General features: G+C 43.0%; 1 protein-coding gene across 1 annotated transcript in view; it reads left to right on the top strand.

Moving 5' to 3' along the window:
• Positions 1-19373, top strand: part of LOC138261522 (lipopolysaccharide-induced tumor necrosis factor-alpha factor homolog) — a 300767-nt gene that overhangs the window by 65226 nt on the left and 216168 nt on the right. Inside the window, exon 3 of the mRNA XM_069210532.1 lies at positions 4916-4975. Coding sequence (XP_069066633.1) covers positions 4916-4975 — 60 coding nt within the window. The remainder of the gene's footprint in view (positions 1-4915; positions 4976-19373) is intronic.

The following is a 19373-nucleotide window of genomic DNA, read 5'->3' as shown; positions in this document are numbered from 1 at the left end:
GTTTCAATGTCAGATAACATCCCATTTGTTCAGACTAACACCTAAAGTAGCCAGCCTTGGTTGGAAAGTGATCACAATCTGATTTAGATATGGTCGCTGAAAGATAATCGGGTAAGTACTCAATGCAACCAACCCGCTGCAGCTGGCAATAAAGTAGTTTAGAGAGACTTCAAAGCAGTGATCCATAAGAGCACAAATTCATTTGACCCTAACAATGAATTTGACTATTTTTCATGATGCCTTGATGGGGAGATACATTTGTTATGCTTTGTTGTCATTGATTCTTATAGTGCTTGTACTGCAAGGGAAGGCCTATAAATTAGGCTTGAGCAGAATTTACAGAGTCTGACTTCGCAGAATTCCACAGAGTTGAAAAAAACTCAGTGAAATTCCACTGAGGTGGAGTTCCGTGACCCCCTGAGTCCTGAATTCACCCAATCCTGGAAGCGATAAGCAGGGTCATGCCTGGTCAGCCATTCCCGACCCTGCTTAGCACTTCCGAGATCTGGCACATTGTGGAGAGGGCCGTAGGCAGTGGAAGCTGCTGTTTCAGGCCTCTTCTGCACACAGGACAGGCCGGTGCACAAAAAGCCTGAAACTGCAGCTTTCTTTCGCTGCCTACAGCTCTGGCTTGAATTCAGACCAGAGCCATAGGCAGTGAAAGCTGCCAGGCCTGTTGTGCACCGGCCTGCCCCGTGTGCAGTGCACATGGGACAGGCCTGTGCACAAGGGTCCTGAAACAACAGCTTTCACTGCCTACAGCCCTGTCCTGAATTCAGGCCAGGGCCGTAGACAATGAAAGCTACAGTTTCAGTCCTTGTTTGTGAAAGGTACTTTATTTTGGTGACACAAAAACCAAAAATACCACAGAGACTATGCTCCCTTAGGGGTAAGTAATACACTAATATGCAGAAATAGGCATAAAAACAGTTCAAAAATAGTTAGTGAAAATCACAATAGTTAGAAATGGGCCTGGGGGAACACAAACCATATACTAAGAAAGTAGAATGCGGATGTCGGTTTCCCACCTAGGCAACTGTAGTGTATACATGACACAGCTGTAAAACTGCCTAAACAAATCAAAGTTACTCTGTTCACCTATAAATCCCTGAAGCTCTTCAGTGCATTCAAACCAGTTAACATGTCTAAACATTTTATGTGTAGCAATTGTTCTTCATTGGACCATTTATCCCGTTTCAAACTTGTTCAAACTTCTTTCCCAGCCAGAATTGCTGGCATCTGACTGTAAGATAAACTCTGGAACATTTACAAAGATGGCTTTGCCTTTCCAAACCTCCATTCTGTAACCTCACAAGCATCCACTGATAATGACATTTGATCTGCACACCACAAACCTTTACTCACCCCTAAAGCCTTCAGTCTCTGAAGAGTTCTCTAATGCAATAGAACTGGGGAAATGGCTTGAATGGACAATGATAGAAGTCCAAGCACGTTCAGTAGGTCTCTCAAGGTAACCAGTTTCCTTTCTAAAACAACTTCTCCTTCCTTATCTTTTTCTATAGAAGAATTACCTGAAATAATTGAGTATCCACCTGGAAGACCAGAAAGTATAGGCTCTGTGAAGGGACCATTACAGACTTTTCCACATTTATTATAAACTAATCTCTCTAAAACATCCCCTGTCCATTCAAGGTGTTTCAGCAAAACTATCCAAGACATTAGCAGTATGTCATTCAAAAAGATTATCAGTCGAATGCCTCTTGTCCCCCAGGAAGGCAACTACTGGGTGCATCACCATCGGGAAGCACCAAGGAGCTGAGTACAACCTGAAAGGCAGGCAAAGAAATTGATATGGAACTCCTCTCCACCTGAACTGTAAATATTTCTGAGTCTTTTTCCATAGGTACTGTTAAATATGCACGGGGTCCTTTAAATCTTTTTAATCCAATTTTACTAACTAGTCTTTTCCCTGCAATATGTCCCACAATAGATGGATCCCTTCTATCTTGAAATGTCTGTATATATTAGGAATTTGTTTAATTCTTTCAAATGTATTACGACACCAAGTGTCTGTCTTTTTTACAAGAAAAACTGTACTTACAAAACCTTTTACTCGTTCTAGTTCTTCTACTCGTATTTATGTTCCTTTCTCTAGCATTTGGGCAACTTCCGCATCTATCAGTTCCATATTTTCAAAATACAAGACTAACACTTTTGGTTGACTCTTTTGCACAAGTGTTCCCCAAAACTCTATTTTAAAACCACCTACAGTCTCCAACACTCAATTGTCTCCTGTGATCGTTTCCCAGATATGAATGAAAAAACTCAATCTTCTCTAAACCCTTAAATGGGAAGAAACATCTGAGATGTTCAGACTCACCTTGAGTTCTTGAACCTTGTGGTCTTGACCTTCGTCCACAATAGCTTGAACTCCTTCCTATTTAGGGATAGAAACCTGAGTTGGAACAATAACTCCTTCCATAGTTTTAATAGTTTCTGGGCTCTCGGAAACAGTAGTGGGACCTTTGTGATTCACAGTCGCCAGCCAGTCCACTCTTGTCAGCCTTCCAAAAACACTTGTACCGGAAACATGCCTCATATTACCCTGTGCCTTGCTAAAGACGGTGAATGTGGAGACATGTTTTCCCAATGATTTTACAAAACCTTCTCCAAAGAGAAGCCCATTTGGGCACCCCATTTCCTCTCTGCTAGGCAAGTCTGCCAACTTGGGGTTTATCCTCATAAGGATAACTTTCCTTCTGACCATTATTAAGCCTGCATTTGCATTTCATTACATGCATACAGTAAGTTGGGCCCATCCTCTCAGGAGCTCCACATTGACCCTTGCGTTATTGCATCTGGCTTCTTCAGCAATATCAAGGAAGCAAGATAAGGGCCCCAACATGTCCAGAACTTTATTCTGACATTGCTTCAGGCATTTTTCTATGTTTTTCTTGGGATCTTTTCAAACCTTAAATAAACATGTAATATGTGTTGGGTTGAATTAGGTGTTGTGCAGATCTTATCCCCAGTCTGCCCCCTAGAAATTGTAAATGCATTGTCAAAGGATTTTCATGATCCACCACTCTGATCTTTGAGGATACTTAATCGTATTAGAGTCAAACATATCACCCCCAAAGGATCTTTTCACCCCTTTGATATCAATGCATGCTCCAAATCCTAAATAAGGCTTTCAAAGAGATTTGAGCTTTCTTGTGGATGAAGCACATATTCATCAAACTCCAAGTCCTCAGACTCATATGCTTACTCTTCAATAGCAGAGCCTTAACCATCTCTTGTATCCTTTGTACCATCAAGGTCACTCCTTCTTATTATGCCACTATAAGCAACCTTTCCAAATGCCCCAAAAATTTATTATTAATATGTAATAGAATGTTTGAATAAACATATAGCCATATAAAATATGGTATCTTTTATCTCCTTTTTAACATACCCTCTTCACAAGGGATAAAATCTACCTTAAAAAGTCGGTAGGGGGCGCTTAAGCACTGCAGTTTACTCATTGAATGGAAGAAGGTTGTTACTCTGCCTTAGACTATCTTGTCGATAGGAAAACTGCAGGGATTGTTAATTGCTATGGTAATGCTTTGTCTAGTTCTCACTTTACCAAGCAACTAGTTTCCAAGAGATAACAGAGGATGTTTTTTTAGTCCCCTTTCTATTGCTGTTCTACCCAAGCGCATGCAATATTAAATAATAACAAATGAGTTGTAATGGGAGAGCAGTCCGCTCACATGATCACACTTCTCCAGTGAAAGGGATTCACGACAACGTCTCTATGCACCTTTCTTTCTTTACAAAATGCAGTCATTATGGAACAGACTGCTCATGTGACTGTGTCGATGCTGTGTTCCCACTGCCAGAAAGGAGCAGAACTAAACAACCCCCAGAGTTTTTCTAAATGTGGCCCTCTTCACAGCGGCCCCGCTCTGAAATGCAGGACTCCAGCTAAAAGTCAGAATAATGCTGATTTGTTTGAAAAAAGGACACTGGAACCCATACTCACCAGAGAGTAGTTTATAATTGTGCACACGTTAGCAACCAAAGAGATGTGGTCAGCATGATGAAGGACATGGAATTTGTCTTCTGTCCCTTGAATGGTGTTTCGAATTTGGAGGAAATTACATTACCAAAATTGTAACTGCACAAATCATATACAAACTGTGACCATATATAAGATTGTATCAATATTTACAAGATGGTAAAAGATGTTGTTTGGTATTGTGCCCAGGTGTCTCCCTATACACAGTGGCAGCTGAGAGGTTATCTCTAGTGATCAGCTTGTTTGCTATCTTCCAAAGCCCTCTGTCCCCAATGTCCATCTTATCCACTCTCTATGCTGATCTCAGCCTACAACAAGATGATTTCCTGAAAACCACCTGACAGTCTAGTTACAATAATGCAATAATGTCCTGTCCCATAAGAGATATGTTTCATCATGATATTCTTCAAAAATATTTTTCTTGATATTGTGCTTAGGAAGACCTGAAACATAATTCAATTTCACATATGTCTGTCAAATCAATGTTTAAAGGAATTCACGGGAAGAATTAATTATTATCATTATGATTCTAGAATATTTTATTCCTTGGACATGCCACTGTATTAAGTGGGTGTTGCCACCCATAAAGCAGGTAAAAAAAAAGGTTTCCAGCTTGCCTGCCTCAACAGAGGTAACAGACCGAATGTAAAGCAGGCAGTCTCAATTCCTTCTGGAATCAATAGTTTTGTCTAGTCCCTCCATGTGAAAGGCCAGACCCTTTGGCTTTGCCAGTGCTTGTTAATTCAAGAAGTAGCAATCTTTTAGTTATTGTGACCTTAATTCTATTTAATGTCAAAAGTCATTATGTGATAATCATATATATTTATGACATGAGAGTTGCAAAATTCCGCTCACTCCTCTCACACTAAGCTTGGTGTTTTTTTCCTACAGGATATATACCTGCGGCAGGACCACCACCACCTGGTTCATACTACTATCCACCGCCAGGAGGTACCTTCCAGAATCTAACTGTACTGTTCAAAACTCTGGATGTTTTTGTTGTTTAAAACTATCATGAAATGTAGATTGTCTTGCTGATGTGACTCTTTACCGCAGAGTAATGTGTGTACTGGATTACATAAAAACACAAAAACTGGATTACATAAACATACTTAGTTAACAGACAATTTTCACCGACATATGCACTGATAAAACAGTACAAAAATTATCGTTTGTCAGTAGGTGTATCAAAAAATTGACCAACTGACTGAGGCTAAAAAGCATCTCAACAATTAGCTTTTTTGCATTCATGGGCCAGAGGTTTGTAAAGCAGTTGTATCTTCAAACACAAAAGCATTGCAAAAACAGTAGATGAAAGGCTATGTTTAGTATGGAACTCTCAAAAAAGAAAACAAATGTATTTCCGAGATGAATGTCATGCACAAAAGAGTACCTGCGGGAATTCCTAATTTCTGAAAAGAGATATTATTTTGATCTTCGATTGAAATGTTAGTAAAATAGTGAAATGTTTTTAGGACACAAAGGCGGTCATTCTGACCCTGGCGGTCATGGACCGCCAGGGCCGGGGACCGTGGGAGCACCGCCAACAGGCTGGCGGTGCTCCCAAGGGCATTCTGACCGCGGCGGTATGGCCGCGGTCAGAAACGGAAAACCGGCGGTCTCCCGCCGGTTTTCCGCTGCCCTGAGGAATCCTCCATGGCGGCGCAGCTTGCTGCGCCGCCATGGGGATTCCGACCCCCTCACCGCCATCCTGTTCCTAGCGGTTCCGACCGCCAGGAACAGGATGGCGGTGAGGGGTGTCGTGGGGCTCCTGGGGGCCCCTGCAGGGCCCATGCCAATGGCATGGGCACTGCAGGGGCCCCCGTAAGAGGGCCCCTAAAAGATTTTCAGTGTCTGCCATGCAGACACTGAAAATCGCGACGGGTGTTACTGCACCCGTCGCACCCTTCCCACTCCGCCGGCTCCATTCTGAGCCAGCTTCCTCGTGGGAAGGGGTTTCCCGCTGGGCTGCGGGGCGGCCTTCTGGCGGTCGCCCGCCAGCCCAGCGGGAAACACAGAATGACCGCAGCGGTCTTTTGACCGCACAGCGGTATTCTGGCGGCTCCCGCCGGCACCGCGGTTGCCGCGGCCGGCGGGAGTCAGAATGACCCCCAAAATCTTTGTGAGAAATATAGAATCAAATTTAGGCAAGCTAATTCTGGTCGCCTGAATTATTGAGGACAACATAGTGAATTCCCATTAGAAATGGATAGCAGTGGTGACACAGGAAAGTGATCAACCGAATTTTGTTCAATTGTGAGCTATTTAGGACCCTCCTCAGATCAGTATCTGGAAACCACAGAGCAACAGTAGCTTTTATTATAGAATCGTGAAAGCTATACAGGTCTGGTAATGCTGATCCCAATAAATTTTTGTGTTTCTAAGATTGTTTTAAAAGATTCTGGATTTTTTTATTATTCCAAATACATTTCAAAATCATTTAAATAAGCTTTCAAAAGAAACCAGTAGTAATGTGAACAGGAAACATTTTTAAAAATGTAGCTTCTTTGGCAAAACAATAAATTTCACAGCTTTAGTTCTGCCCGTTGTTTGAAATTGAGTTTCTGGTTGGAAGAGGTGTGCACCCTCTCCAAGCAGGAAGCACAATACCGGTCAGGATAAGTCAGATACACACTACAAGTTAACCTGTGGTCACCCCCCTGGTAACTTGGCACAGAGCAGTCAGGCCTAACTTTAGAGGCACTGTGCAAAGTATTTGTACACCACCTTAAGCACCTTAAACAGTAAAACACTGAAAATACCACATAAAAAGTTACCACACCTGGTTAGAAAATAGAGCTTAATTTTATAAGTAAAACAGGAGGACCAAGACAAGAAAATCCAATAAGTAGAGGTCGTGATATGAATTTTTAATCATTAAAACGCATAATGGAGCTTGAAAGCATAAAGCGCCAACCAGGGCTATCTGGTGGGCTAGACAGGTGAAATGGAAAGGTTGAGGCCGACCACAATGGAGCGTGGTTCGGAAACAGTCCCAGACAGCAGAGCAGAGCAGGAGTCCAGCAGAGTGACAGTTCTTCCATCAGCATAGCAGTCCTTCTTCCTGGCAGAGCATCCACAGGTTCAGAAGTGTGTTGAGTTGGTGGTTTCAGAATTACAATTTAAAATTGTGATTCCAGAGACACAAAACTTGGGGGTTCCATCTCTTTCCAATTGGAAATTCCACTTATAAAATGTAATGAGGCAATCCCAACTGTTCCTACGGGAGAGGTAGGACCTGCAGAAGTGAAAAACGAATTTAAGAGTTTTTCACTAATAGTACATGTAAAACTTAAAAGTATATGTCCTCCTTTTTAAATACAATGCACCCTCCCATTGGGCTGCCTTGGGCCTACCTTAGGGGTGAAGTATGTGTACTAAAAAGGAAGATTTGGGCTTGACAACAGGGTTAACTTGCCAGGTCAACATGACAGTTTAAAACTGCACACATAGGCTCTGCAATGGCAGGTCTGAGGCATGTTTAGAGGGATACTTAGGTGAGTGGCACAATCAGTGCTGCTGCAGATCCACTATTTGCATTTAATTTACAGGCCCTGGGCACACGTAGTGCACTTTACTAGGGATGTATAGGTAAATTACATATGCCAATTGTGGATAAGCCAATGTTACTGCTAGCACGCCTGGTCCTTCGTAAGTAAACTTACAAGGGGACACGTATAGGTCAATGAACCTTTTGATTCGCATGAAGTATCCTAGCTATGTAGTAATCGATGACCATCAATAATCAATACACAAATCGATAACCTTTAAGGAAAAGCATTAAGCATCAGTGAATAGTGTCAACATTTCATGAATAACCACAACTCAATTATACATTTGATCAATTTTATTTCCCTATTAGTTACAATACTAAGGGGGTCATTACGACCTTGAGCGGTAACCGCCGTGCGGCCGCCAATGCGTCCGCACTCCCGCGGCCCCCATTACGGGCCTCCGTACCGCCAGCCTGTTGGCGGTACGAACGCTACATTACCCCTGGCGGTCTGCGACCGCCAGGATCATAATGACCCCCTTAATCTTGAGGTTAATTCAAACTTTATTCAATCAACTTCAAGATTAATTCATTATTGACCACCAATCAGAACTTGAGAAAACATACGTTCTAATAGCTCAACATAAGCCAATAACATTGAATATGTTAACATGAGTAGCAGAGTTCAGCAAATCAGTCCATCAATCATTTGTCACTGTATATGTCAACGTCTCAGTATCAGAACCCTACCTAACTCAGATTACCATTGGCATGTGGGACTTCATCCGAAAACAGTTTAGAACATAAATTTGGAAAAAAACATCTAGCTAGGAGAAAAACTATATCACAGCGAAGTTGGTACCTAGAAAGAAAAGGCACAATAGTTAATCCGTCATATTGTCATAGCTACCTATCCACGGTATGGATCAGCAACAAAGTCAGTCGTTATCTTCAGGTCATCAATCGATCAGCAACTCATCAGGCTCTCAAGAGCATGAGCCCAATGGCAGAATCTTGCATCAGTTTCAGCAAAAGGTCTCTCCTGATCATCTGCCATTAACATCTCCCCATCAGTTCTGAAGTTTTCCCCTTTGTCACAACATTATATTAAAGTTGCCCAGTCCATCCCCCATTTCCTAATTGGTCAGTTGATCACCAGTTATTCCCTTACCCAATAATTTTTATTTAACAAATCTATGAATTCTAATATTACGCCGTTCTCAGGGTGTCAATTGGTTCACTGTACGATGTACTCATCATCTGGCTCATCAGGTATAGAAAATGTTGCATCTTCCTCTCCAGTCAGTGTCTCTATTGTTCAAGTCCTGGAAAAGTACATCTTGCCTGCTTTACACTGAATTGGATACATACGCTAGTCCTCATCTCCTGTCCGTTGGTTCATTGCAGAAAATTCTAGCTAAGCAGATGTAGGAAAGTACCATCTTGCCTGGCATGATACCCCCATTTTTACTTGTATGTATGTTTGTTTTTGCCTGTGTCACTGGGATTCTGCTGGCCAGGACCCCAGTGCTCATAAAGTGTGCCCTGTATGTGTTCCCTGTGTGGTGCCTAACTGTATCACTGAGGCGCTCCTAACCAGAACCTCAGTGTTTATGCTCTCTCTGCTTTTAAAATTGTCACTGCAGGCTAGTGACTAATTTCACCAATTCTGATTGGCACACTGGAACACCCTTATAATTCCCTAATATATGGTACTTAGGTACCCAGGGTATTGGGGTTCCAAGAGATCCCTATGGGCTGCAGGATTTATTTTGCCACACATAGGGAGCTCAGACAATTCTTAAACAGGACTGCCACTGCAGCCTGAGTGAAATAACGTCCACATTATTCACAACCATTTTACACTGCACTTAAGTAACTTATAAGTCACCTATGTGTCTGACCCTCACTTAGTGAAGGTTAGGTTAAAAGTTACTAAGTGTGAGTTCACCCTGGCACTAGCCAAGGTGCCCCCACATCGTTCAGGGCAATTTCCCCGGACTTTGTGGTGCGGGCACAACATTACACACGTGAACTACATATAGGTCAATACCTATGTGTAGCGTCACAATGGTAACTCCGAACATGGTCAGGTAACATGTCTAGGATCATGGAATTGTCCCCCCAATACCATTCTGGTATTGGGGGGTTAATCCCATGCATCCCCAGGGCTCCAGCATAGACCCCGGTTACTGTCAAACTAACTCTCTGGGGGTTTCTCTGCAGCTACCGCTGCTGCCAACCCTCAGACAGGTTTCTGCCCCCGTGGCCTGGGCATCCCACACCCAGGAAGGCAGAACAAAGGATTTCCTCTGAGAGAGGGTGTTACACCCTCTCCCTTTGGAAATAGGTGTTAAGGGCCTGAGAGGAGTAGCTCTCCTGTTCTCTGGAAATGCTTTGAAGGGCACAGATGTTGCCCTCCTTTCATACACCAGTCTACACCGGTTCAGGGATCCCCCCAGCCCTGCTCTGGCGCGAAACTGGACAAAGGAAAGGGAAGTGACCACTCCCCTGTCCAGCACCTCCCCAAAGGAGGTGCCCAGAGCTCCTCCAGTGTGTCCCAGACCTCTGCCATCTCGAATGCAGAGGTGTGAGGGCACAATGGAGACCTCTGACTGGCCAGTGCCAGCAGGTGACGTCAGAGACCCTTCCTGATAGGTGCTTACCTCTCTCTGTAGCCAATCCTCCTCTGAGGGCTATTTAGGGTCTCTCCTGTGGGTGTCTCTTCAGATAATGAATGCAAGAGCTCACACGAGTTCCTCTGCATCCCCCTCTTCAGCTTCTGCCAAGTATCGACCACTGACTGCTCCAGGATGCCTGCAAAACTGCAACAAAGTAGCCAGAAGACTACCAGCGACACTGTAGCACCTACTCTTGCCGACTTTCTCGACTGTTTCCTGGTGATGCATGAACTGAGGGCCGTCTGCCTTCACCCTACACTAGAAGCCAAGAAGAAATCTCCCGTGGGTTGACGGAGTCTTCCCCCTGCTAACGCAGGCACCAAACATCTGCTTCACTGGTCCTCTGGGTCTCCTCTAATCTCGACGAGTGTGGTCACTGGAACACAGGAGCTGGATCTAAGGGACCCCCACAGTCCAGTGGTCCTTCTGTCCAAATTTGGTGGAGGTAAGTCATTACCTCCCCACGTCAGACAGTAATCTTGTGTACTGCGTGAACTGCAGCTGCTAGAGCTTCTGTGCACTCTTGCAAGGATTCCTTCATGCACAGCACAGCCCAGGTCCCCAGAACTCCATCCTGCATTGCTCAAATTGTTGAGTTGACATCCGGCTTCGTGGGACCCTCTTTTGTGTTGCTGAGTCGATCGCTGTGCTCAGATTTCTTGAATGCCTTTTTAAGTGCTTCTGCAGTTGCTACCTGCTTCTGCATGGGCTTCCTGTGTTGCTGGGTGCCTCCTCTGTCCCCTCCTCCAAGTGGCGACCTCCTGGTCCTTCCTGGGCCCGGGCAGCACCCTTTATTTTCAACAGTGTCTCTTGCAGCTAGTATGGCTTGTTTGTGGTCTTTCTGCGTGGAAACAACTCTGCATCCTCCAGCACGGTGTGGGACATCTTCTGACCAACGGAAAAGTTCCTGGCACCTTCCATTGTTACAGAATCTTCAGCTTCTTCCACCCGGAGGCAGCCCTTTTGCACCTTCATCCGGGGTTTAGTGGGCTCCTGCCCCCCCTGGACACTTGCGTGGCTCTTGGACTTGGTCCCCTTCCTTTGCAGGTCCTCAGGTCCAGGAACCCATCGTCAGTGCTTTGCAGTCACTTGTTGTCTTTGCAGAATCCTCTATCTCAACTTTACTGTCTTTCTGGGGTAGTAGGGTAACTTTACTCCTACTTTTCAGGGTCCTGGGGTGGGGTATCCTGGACACCCTTAGTGTTTTCTTACACTCCCAGCGACCCTCTACACACTACACTAGGCCTGGGGTCTCTTCGTGGTTCGCATTCCACTTTCAGAGTATGTGGTTTGTGTTGCCCCTAGGCCTATTGCATTCTATTGTGTTCTATAGTGTTTGCACTACTTTTCTAACTGTTTACTTACCTGATTTTTGGTCTGTGTGTACATTTCGTGTATTTTACTTACCTCCTAAGGGAGTATATCCTCTGAGATACTTTTGGCATACTGTCACTAAAATAAAGTACCTTTATTTTTAGTAACTCTGAGTATTGTGTTTCTTATGATATAGTGCTATATGATATAAGTGGTATAGTAAGAGCTTTGCATGTCTCCTAGTTCAGCCTAAGCTGCTCTGCTATAGCTACCTCTTTCAGCCTAAGCTGCTAGAACACTTCTAATTTACTAATAAGAGACAACTGGACCTGGCACAAGGTGAAAGTACCACTAGGTACCCACAATAAGCCAGGCCAGCCTCCTACAGCAGACTTTATTAACACGAGTAGTTCAGGGTCAGTTCAGCACGTTAGCTTCTCTACATTGCATGATTATTCAGCTTCTGCATGAGGCCTGGCAACTAAGCCACAACTGCGGCTAAGTTAACTCCACAATATAATGTAAAACATAAGTTATATATCTCAATATGAAATATTACTACATTATTATTACGCGATTTCAACATTTCTCATATTTTTTGTCATTTTTAGTACAATTCGTTAATCTTGGTAGCCACTCTCCGTGGGAAGATTTTCAAATGTGCACATTAATTTTCTACATTATATTTCTCTACATTTTATTATTATTATTCAAAATGCATAAACACTCATTAATAATTTTTAATTAACCTATCTGCTTCAGCATTACCATGTTTTAAGCAGAGATCACATGCACTTTAGCACTGGTTAGCAGTGCTCAAGTGCCCAGAGTCCCAAAGCCAACAAAACAACGGTCAGAAAAAGAGGTGGAAGAAGGCAAAAAGTTTGGAGAGGACCCTGCAGAAAGTGCCAGGTCTAACACCCGTCATGCAAGCAAAAGGGGAGGCCATTTTTCAAATTTATATTTAACTTTCAGCTCAGTCATCACATTTATGGTTTACTGTTTTTTTAACAGTTCTTGAAAAAAAGAAATTCCCAAAGAGTTTAATGAATTATAACATCAAACCATAAGAAGGGATGAGAGGTACAACTGTCCAGCACACAACCTCCCAATCATATATCATCACAGTTTGGCAGTTTCTAGGGGAGGGAGAAAAATGTTTTTCACTCCACCAAAGATAGCCCTTAGATAACTTGTCTCACTCAAAATATTACAATCATAGGCAACGCGGTTGCGAAGTACAAGCCATCACCCACCAAAAGGTGGCATGCTTCATCATTCAGCTGTGCTGCAATGCCCAACTGACCCCAAAAGACGGCTCTTTGCCACAGATCTTTTTTCCAAGAAGCCAACAGAAGCCAAATCTAGCTAGCCTCAAGATTGTCAAGTAGCTTGGCCAAATTCCTTCACATTTTCTGCAATACAGATCACTGTGATTGGGGAGGAGCACTGGCAATTCAGTACAGTGCAAGACTCCTTTGTTATATTGTGTAGAAAAAACACTTCCCGTCCTGCACCACCACCTAACCCCGCCCCTTTTAAATTTTGTAAGGGTTCTGACTCATAATTTCTGCAAATTACAGAGACCAGATGTTTTTTAGAGGTGTTCCTCTGCTGAATTCTAATTGACCATGATGTGAAGATCTCTCAATTTTTACAAGTTTTTTGGGTAAAATAACAGTTTTTAACAAATGTGTTCAAGCATCATACTAGCAATAGGCACCGCGCTTTAGAGTGGTTTCAAGTCTAGATTTTTCCCCTTCAATGATGTATCACATGTGTACACAATTAAGTTGTGGGCCCTGTGCTGAGTCTTCCGGGTAAAACCAATGCATTGTATGGAGTTCAATGTATTCTGGACCATGGTGTATGAGAACCCTAACACGCTAGAGCCCTCAATACTTCAAGTAAGTGAGATTTGGGCTATGATGATGGCAATGCATTTGCACTGCAATAAAATGCTAACTTCTTTATTCTCGCTTGTGCTTCTGATAGGATAGCAACCCTGGTTTGACCGCCCATTGGTTCCTACGGGGCATTGTCTGAAAACTGATTTGAGTGAGACTTTTTTCAGAAACATCGGGAGTGCAATGGAGGGGAAGCATTGTTGTACCTTGTAAACATATAACTCATTTGGCACAATGTTTCACAACAACAAACTTCACACCAACAGAAAATGGAATATGTTTGTGTGCCCCTAAAATGATTAGCACAACTTGATCTGTGCATGAATTGTAGCATGTTCTGTGTCACAATGTATGAACTTTTATATATTATTGTCACTGACATTTTCTATTGATAAGTTTTTGTTCTCTTATAGGTTTTACATGGCAGTATAGATAGTCTCCTGAATAGGGGTGACAACCAACTGGAATCTTGTATGATTATACTTAAAACACATTACTCACCTATTTCTCCTCACATATCTGGTAAAGGGAACCTTTATGTAGATTAGGCAGTTTTTACTCGGTTTTGATGAATTACCAGTAATCCCTTTTGGGATAGTTTAAGGCACGATTCATGTCAACCATTTTTAGACCTTTAGGAACATTGACAATCACAAAGGCCACACTGAGGGCTCTATTCTGAGTTTGGCGAATGGGAACACCCGTCCACCAAAATCCAGATGGGGGGCCACCACTCTGCTGACCTCATTAAGATCTTCCAGCTGGGCTGACTGGTGAAAACCAAGGTTTCCGCCAGTCAGCCCAGCGGGAAAGTGGTGGCAGTTTTGTCGCCAGCTCGTAATCAAGGGGACACCAGCACCCTACTCAGCAGGCAGTGCACATTACGAGGGTGCTGGGCAGGGGGACCCCTGCACTGCCCTTCCAACAGCATGGGCAATGTAGGGGTCCCCCTGTGCACCTGTTATCTGCCAGCCTTTTCATCATGGTAAGTGTAGCGTTGCCCTGGCTGATTCCAACCTCCAAAACAGTCAGCCTCTATCACCCAGAATCCTTTGCAAACCTAAAAATGTGGCAAGAAAACCCCACTTTTCCCTTAAATTTCGGTGATGGAAAGTTCTGGAATCTGAGGGGAGCCACAAACTTCCTTCTACCCAGCGTTCCCACAAGTCTCTCAATAAAAATGTTACCTCACTTGTGTGGGTAGGCCTAGTGTCCGCAACAGGCTGATTCCAACCTCCACCACAGTCAGCCAGTTGAGATCTCCAATCCCGGCAGGGACAGTGGTAGGTTGGCGGGACCTACCAAACCCAGACATTTTTTTAAACTAGACACCTGGAGGAGTCCAGGGAGGTGTGGCTTGTGTGGAACCCCCAATATTTTCTTACCCACACTCCTCTGCAAACCTCAAATATATCGATAAAAATCTAATTTTCCACACTTTTCTTTGTAGGATGACTGTGGCAGTACAGATTTCCTACCACCCAATGTTTCCCTCGGTCTGCCGATAAAAATGATACCTCACTTGTGTGGGTGGCCCAGGTGCCTGCAACAGGAAAAGGCCAAAAATGTGTAGAGATTGAGGGGATAGTACAGCGAGTTGATAAGCACATTTTTTAAATACATTTTTAGGCTGGCTCTGCTTAGGGGACCCACACAAGTGAGGTATCATTTTGTTTGGGAGACTGAGAGGAATGCTGGGTGGTAGGAAATTTGTGCAGTTGCGGTGATCCTACAAAGAAAAGTGAGGAAAATATGTTTTTTTAAGCAAATTTTGAGGTTTGGAGAGATTATGGGCAAAAGAAGGTTTGGGGATCCATGCAAGCCTCATCTCCCTGGACTCCTCTGGGTGTCTAGTTTTGAAAAATGTCTGGGTTCTGTAGGTTTCCGTAAATGACCGCTGCACCCGGGACCAAAAACACAGGTACCCCACCCAAGAAAAACAGGTAGTTTTGTAATAAATCATTTTAATGTGTTCACGTCCTTCTGTGATGTTCCAAACACAAAAATTGTGAAAAGAAATGCACTTAGGTTATGTTAAAAAGACCCCTCACCCACCAACCAAATTGGTGGCATGCTTCATCATCGGGGTCTCACCCGAGACACATAGCATAGTACGAGTGTGCTTCGATGCCTGATTACAGCGGAGCAGGTTTTTTCATTTTTACCACACATACTGGTTGGATTTGGCATGAGGGTGAGTGATGGTTCAAGAGATCAAATTTTATCAACAAGAGATTTCACAAAAATGAAATGCACTGTTAGTAACTGAAAGGCTAAAAAACGGAACCAATGACTCACAGCTCGTGAGCTGTAAAGATGCGACAAGGCACCAACAGCTTTACAGTCAAGTCACACACCTTTCATACATGACATGTACAAGACCGTTCACGCCCTCAGCCACGGGCCCAGCACACTACAACACTCACATCAGCAGGCAGCGCCATTCAAGGGCCCCTCAGTTTCATGCCTCCACATGCCTGACACAGCAATCACACCAACTGATAGGAGTCTGTGGACTGGCATTTGGCTAGCAGTGTGTTGCAGTGGCCAACGGCAAGTCAGTACACCGCCAGCCAAGCACCACTCCACACACACCGCCATCACTTTTCTTTTTTAACAACAAAGAAACCATTGACCAATTATAAATAAGTGCAAAACTACAAACACAAAAGCTCTAACTAAATACATGACATTAATTCCAATTGTATAAATGAACATATGAAAATATAAAAGACAGTTTACGTTCACAGAATTTCCCAAAAATTATTTTTGGTGTGGTAACTCCTGAAACAGCCGTCCACACACAGCCCAGGCTTTGAAGGACAATTGGGTCAGTACATCCGAGTCTCCCTCCGGATACCTCTCCGGGCACAGACTCTACATTTCTTTTCGGGAAAGTCTTTTTTGGGAGCGGGAGGAATCTGAAAAGGAAAGTGGTGATCTTTAAATCTAGCCACATCCTCCACCACTGCTACTCTAGGAACTCTTGCATGTTCCACCACAACAAGACTCTCTATCACTGACTCCTGATAGTGAATTGCATCCTTGACTCAGGGAATAATCCTTGTACACAATAAAAGCATTAAAAGTTGCTAAATTAAACAAATGGATCACCAACTTTTCATACCGAACGTAAGGCTTAAGAACAGCAGTTGTGATTCACATAGGTAATTTACGAGTAGTATCTTTACGACTGTGGAGTCTTTGCACATAAAAAGATGAGACTTTCCTATCTTTTTATGCATAGAGGATCCATAGTAGTAAAACTACTATTCATAAAACACCTTTATGAATAGCAAACTGTTGTAATCTTGCACAAAAGTGAACGCTTACCTTTCCGAAGCAGGCCCTCAGTGTCCATCTCCACTGGGAGCCACTTTAGCATGTGGTTCTGAGCTGAAAGTCACGAAATGAAACTGACATTTAGGCACCAGGCAAATAGGACTGGTGAAGAATCCTTGCTCTCAATCATTGATAAGGTATATGCGTGAGGAATCCTTGATTTGTTGCTGCCCTAGCTGGTCTGTGTACGAGGGAAGCTTGCACTACTAGCACCCGGACTGATACCTGTTCTGTTTGAAGAACGTTTTACTTTGTTGTTGCCAGGTTTATGTGTGTGAGTTAGACTAGCACTCATACTCTACAGCTAGGCCTGTTCCGTCTACAAGAGGCAAATTTGCGCTGCTTCTACCCAGTTTATTCCATTCATTTGAAGGAATCATACATTCCTTCCTTATGTACTTGTCCACCATTGAAGCATGCTCGCATTACTGCTGCTCGTCCTCTATCTGTGTGTGAGTGGAACAATGCTTACTCTGACTTATTACAACCCATCCAGAAGACGTTTTCTTGCCTCCCCTTTAACTAAGCAAATGATCCATGGTTTCTTTTCAACTCAAATCTCTGCATTTACTTCCGATACACAAACGGTGTATCTTCAAAGCATGCCCCATCCTTTTTGTACTTCCGGCATGAACTCATACTTTTCCTAGAAGCAGGCAACCAGGGCTTTTCGTTTCAGTTCTTCCTCTCCTTCTGAATGTCCTGAGGTTTGGGAGATCTCCTCTGAATGGCTGTTCCTTTTAGGTCGCCACGCTAAATCCTGGAGCACTCTTCCTTTCAGTCTTTAGACCATTAGCTTTCCCACTTAATTTCACAAACTTCTGAAAACCGATCTTTTCTCATCCTGAGCTGCATCTCATAGCCGTCAGTGTCAGCACTTCCTGGGTATTAGCACGCTTTGTACGTTTCAATCAGAAATACTTATTCAACCATTCATCCATACGCCTACTCATTTATTCATGAACATAGCCTCTCATCGATCCACTGCTTGACTCTTTTTCACATTCCACCACCACTCAACCATCCCCACAGTAACATGCAAAATCATTCCAATAAGTAATTTAGCTCCTTGACTTATAAAATAGCTTTTTGCTTTGCCAATGTTTGTATTTTCTTGCTTTTTGTATCTGACATGCAGAGAATTTCAGGTACGTTTGGTCAGCACCTCTTCCTTCCTTGAGCTGTTCAATGGCATTCTAATTTTGCTTCTGCCCCCTACAGCATAAAATGAGGGATAATCAGTCGGTCCACTTCAGACATTAGCACTCCTCATTCTGACCAAAGACTTTTTGCCTGTGCTTATCCTCCTATGAAGTCTTTTACATCAGTGGCAGGGCTGGTGGGCCAATCTCTGCCTTCATTTCTGATTTCCTTACATGTATTTTTGTTTTCTGCAGGGGTAATTGTTTTACTGTTTTCGGAAATATGAACACAAATTTCTAAACAGCATCATTTTTACATTTTATAACTTTTCATTTTTAATACTTAATGATATTATTGCAAAAAAAAATGAAAAAGCAGGCTTCCCAAGGCCAGACTATTAGTTTTACCTATGCTTGCTTAAACATCGGAATGGGGTGGTGAGGTTTGGAGGAACATGGGTATCACCATGCATTTGAGCAGAAAAAGGAGGATATCGCAGGGTGGGTGGTATGATCTAAGTTTTTTTTAAATATTTGGATGAGGGAAGAAAGAGGAGGCCAAATGCCAGAACACCAGCTATATAGATTTTAGAATGCACAGGACAAGAGAGGGCGCTGAAGGCAGTGAGATCATGCTGTGCATGCCTCCCATGTCTACCCCGACTCTCAACAATCTTCATAATGCAGCTGAATAGTGGAAAATGATATGATGGGGCATATCCAACACAAAAATGTAGTTATGTCGCTATCAATAACATTGAGTTTTCCGCCTTGGGGGTTCCAACTGATATTATGGACGACTGTAGCCTTCATTTTTTCTATTATTGTCTATTTGATGTAATTTGGCACTCTCTTGGTGGCAAACAACCCCATTAACGATTGCTTCCAATCAATAAGTTTATATAACTACTTCCTGAAATAAGTTGGTAAAGCTGAGTGGTGGTATCACAATGCCACCCAGCAAGGTCGTCAACAGTCTGAAAGGCAAGACAACGTGCAGATTTACAATTGCTGTTTAGGTATAACTAATTTTTAATCTCTTAGTCAATTTGTTTCCCCAAACATCTATAGTTATTAATTGATCAGATGCATTTGCAGTATTATGTTTACTTATTGCATTGCTGTTTATCATTAAACGAAAGCATGAATCTATTTCAATGGTGCTACAAATTGTGAACGATATTTGATTTTGAAAGTTACTTCCATGAAAATCATTAGCATACATTTTGGGAATAATTCGCACCTGAATACAGGCACTGTTGCACAGTACATATTTCTTATTTATTTCAAAATGTGCAATAGGGGCATGTTTATTCAGAAGAAGAACCAAAAGACCAATGTTGTAAATGTAAATAAGGGTTTGGTGATGCTATGATTATGTTCAATGATAAAGAAAATACTCACGCTTATGTGTTATAAGAATATTGCTGGTCACCTTGAAGTTCCATGCGCTTTTAAAGGAATTCGGCC

The sequence above is a fragment of the Pleurodeles waltl genome, chromosome 10 (genome assembly GCF_031143425.1).
Source record: "Pleurodeles waltl isolate 20211129_DDA chromosome 10, aPleWal1.hap1.20221129, whole genome shotgun sequence".
NCBI classification, from domain to species: domain Eukaryota; kingdom Metazoa; phylum Chordata; class Amphibia; order Caudata; family Salamandridae; genus Pleurodeles; species Pleurodeles waltl.
This window is presented reverse-complemented; position numbering and strand designations above follow the sequence as displayed.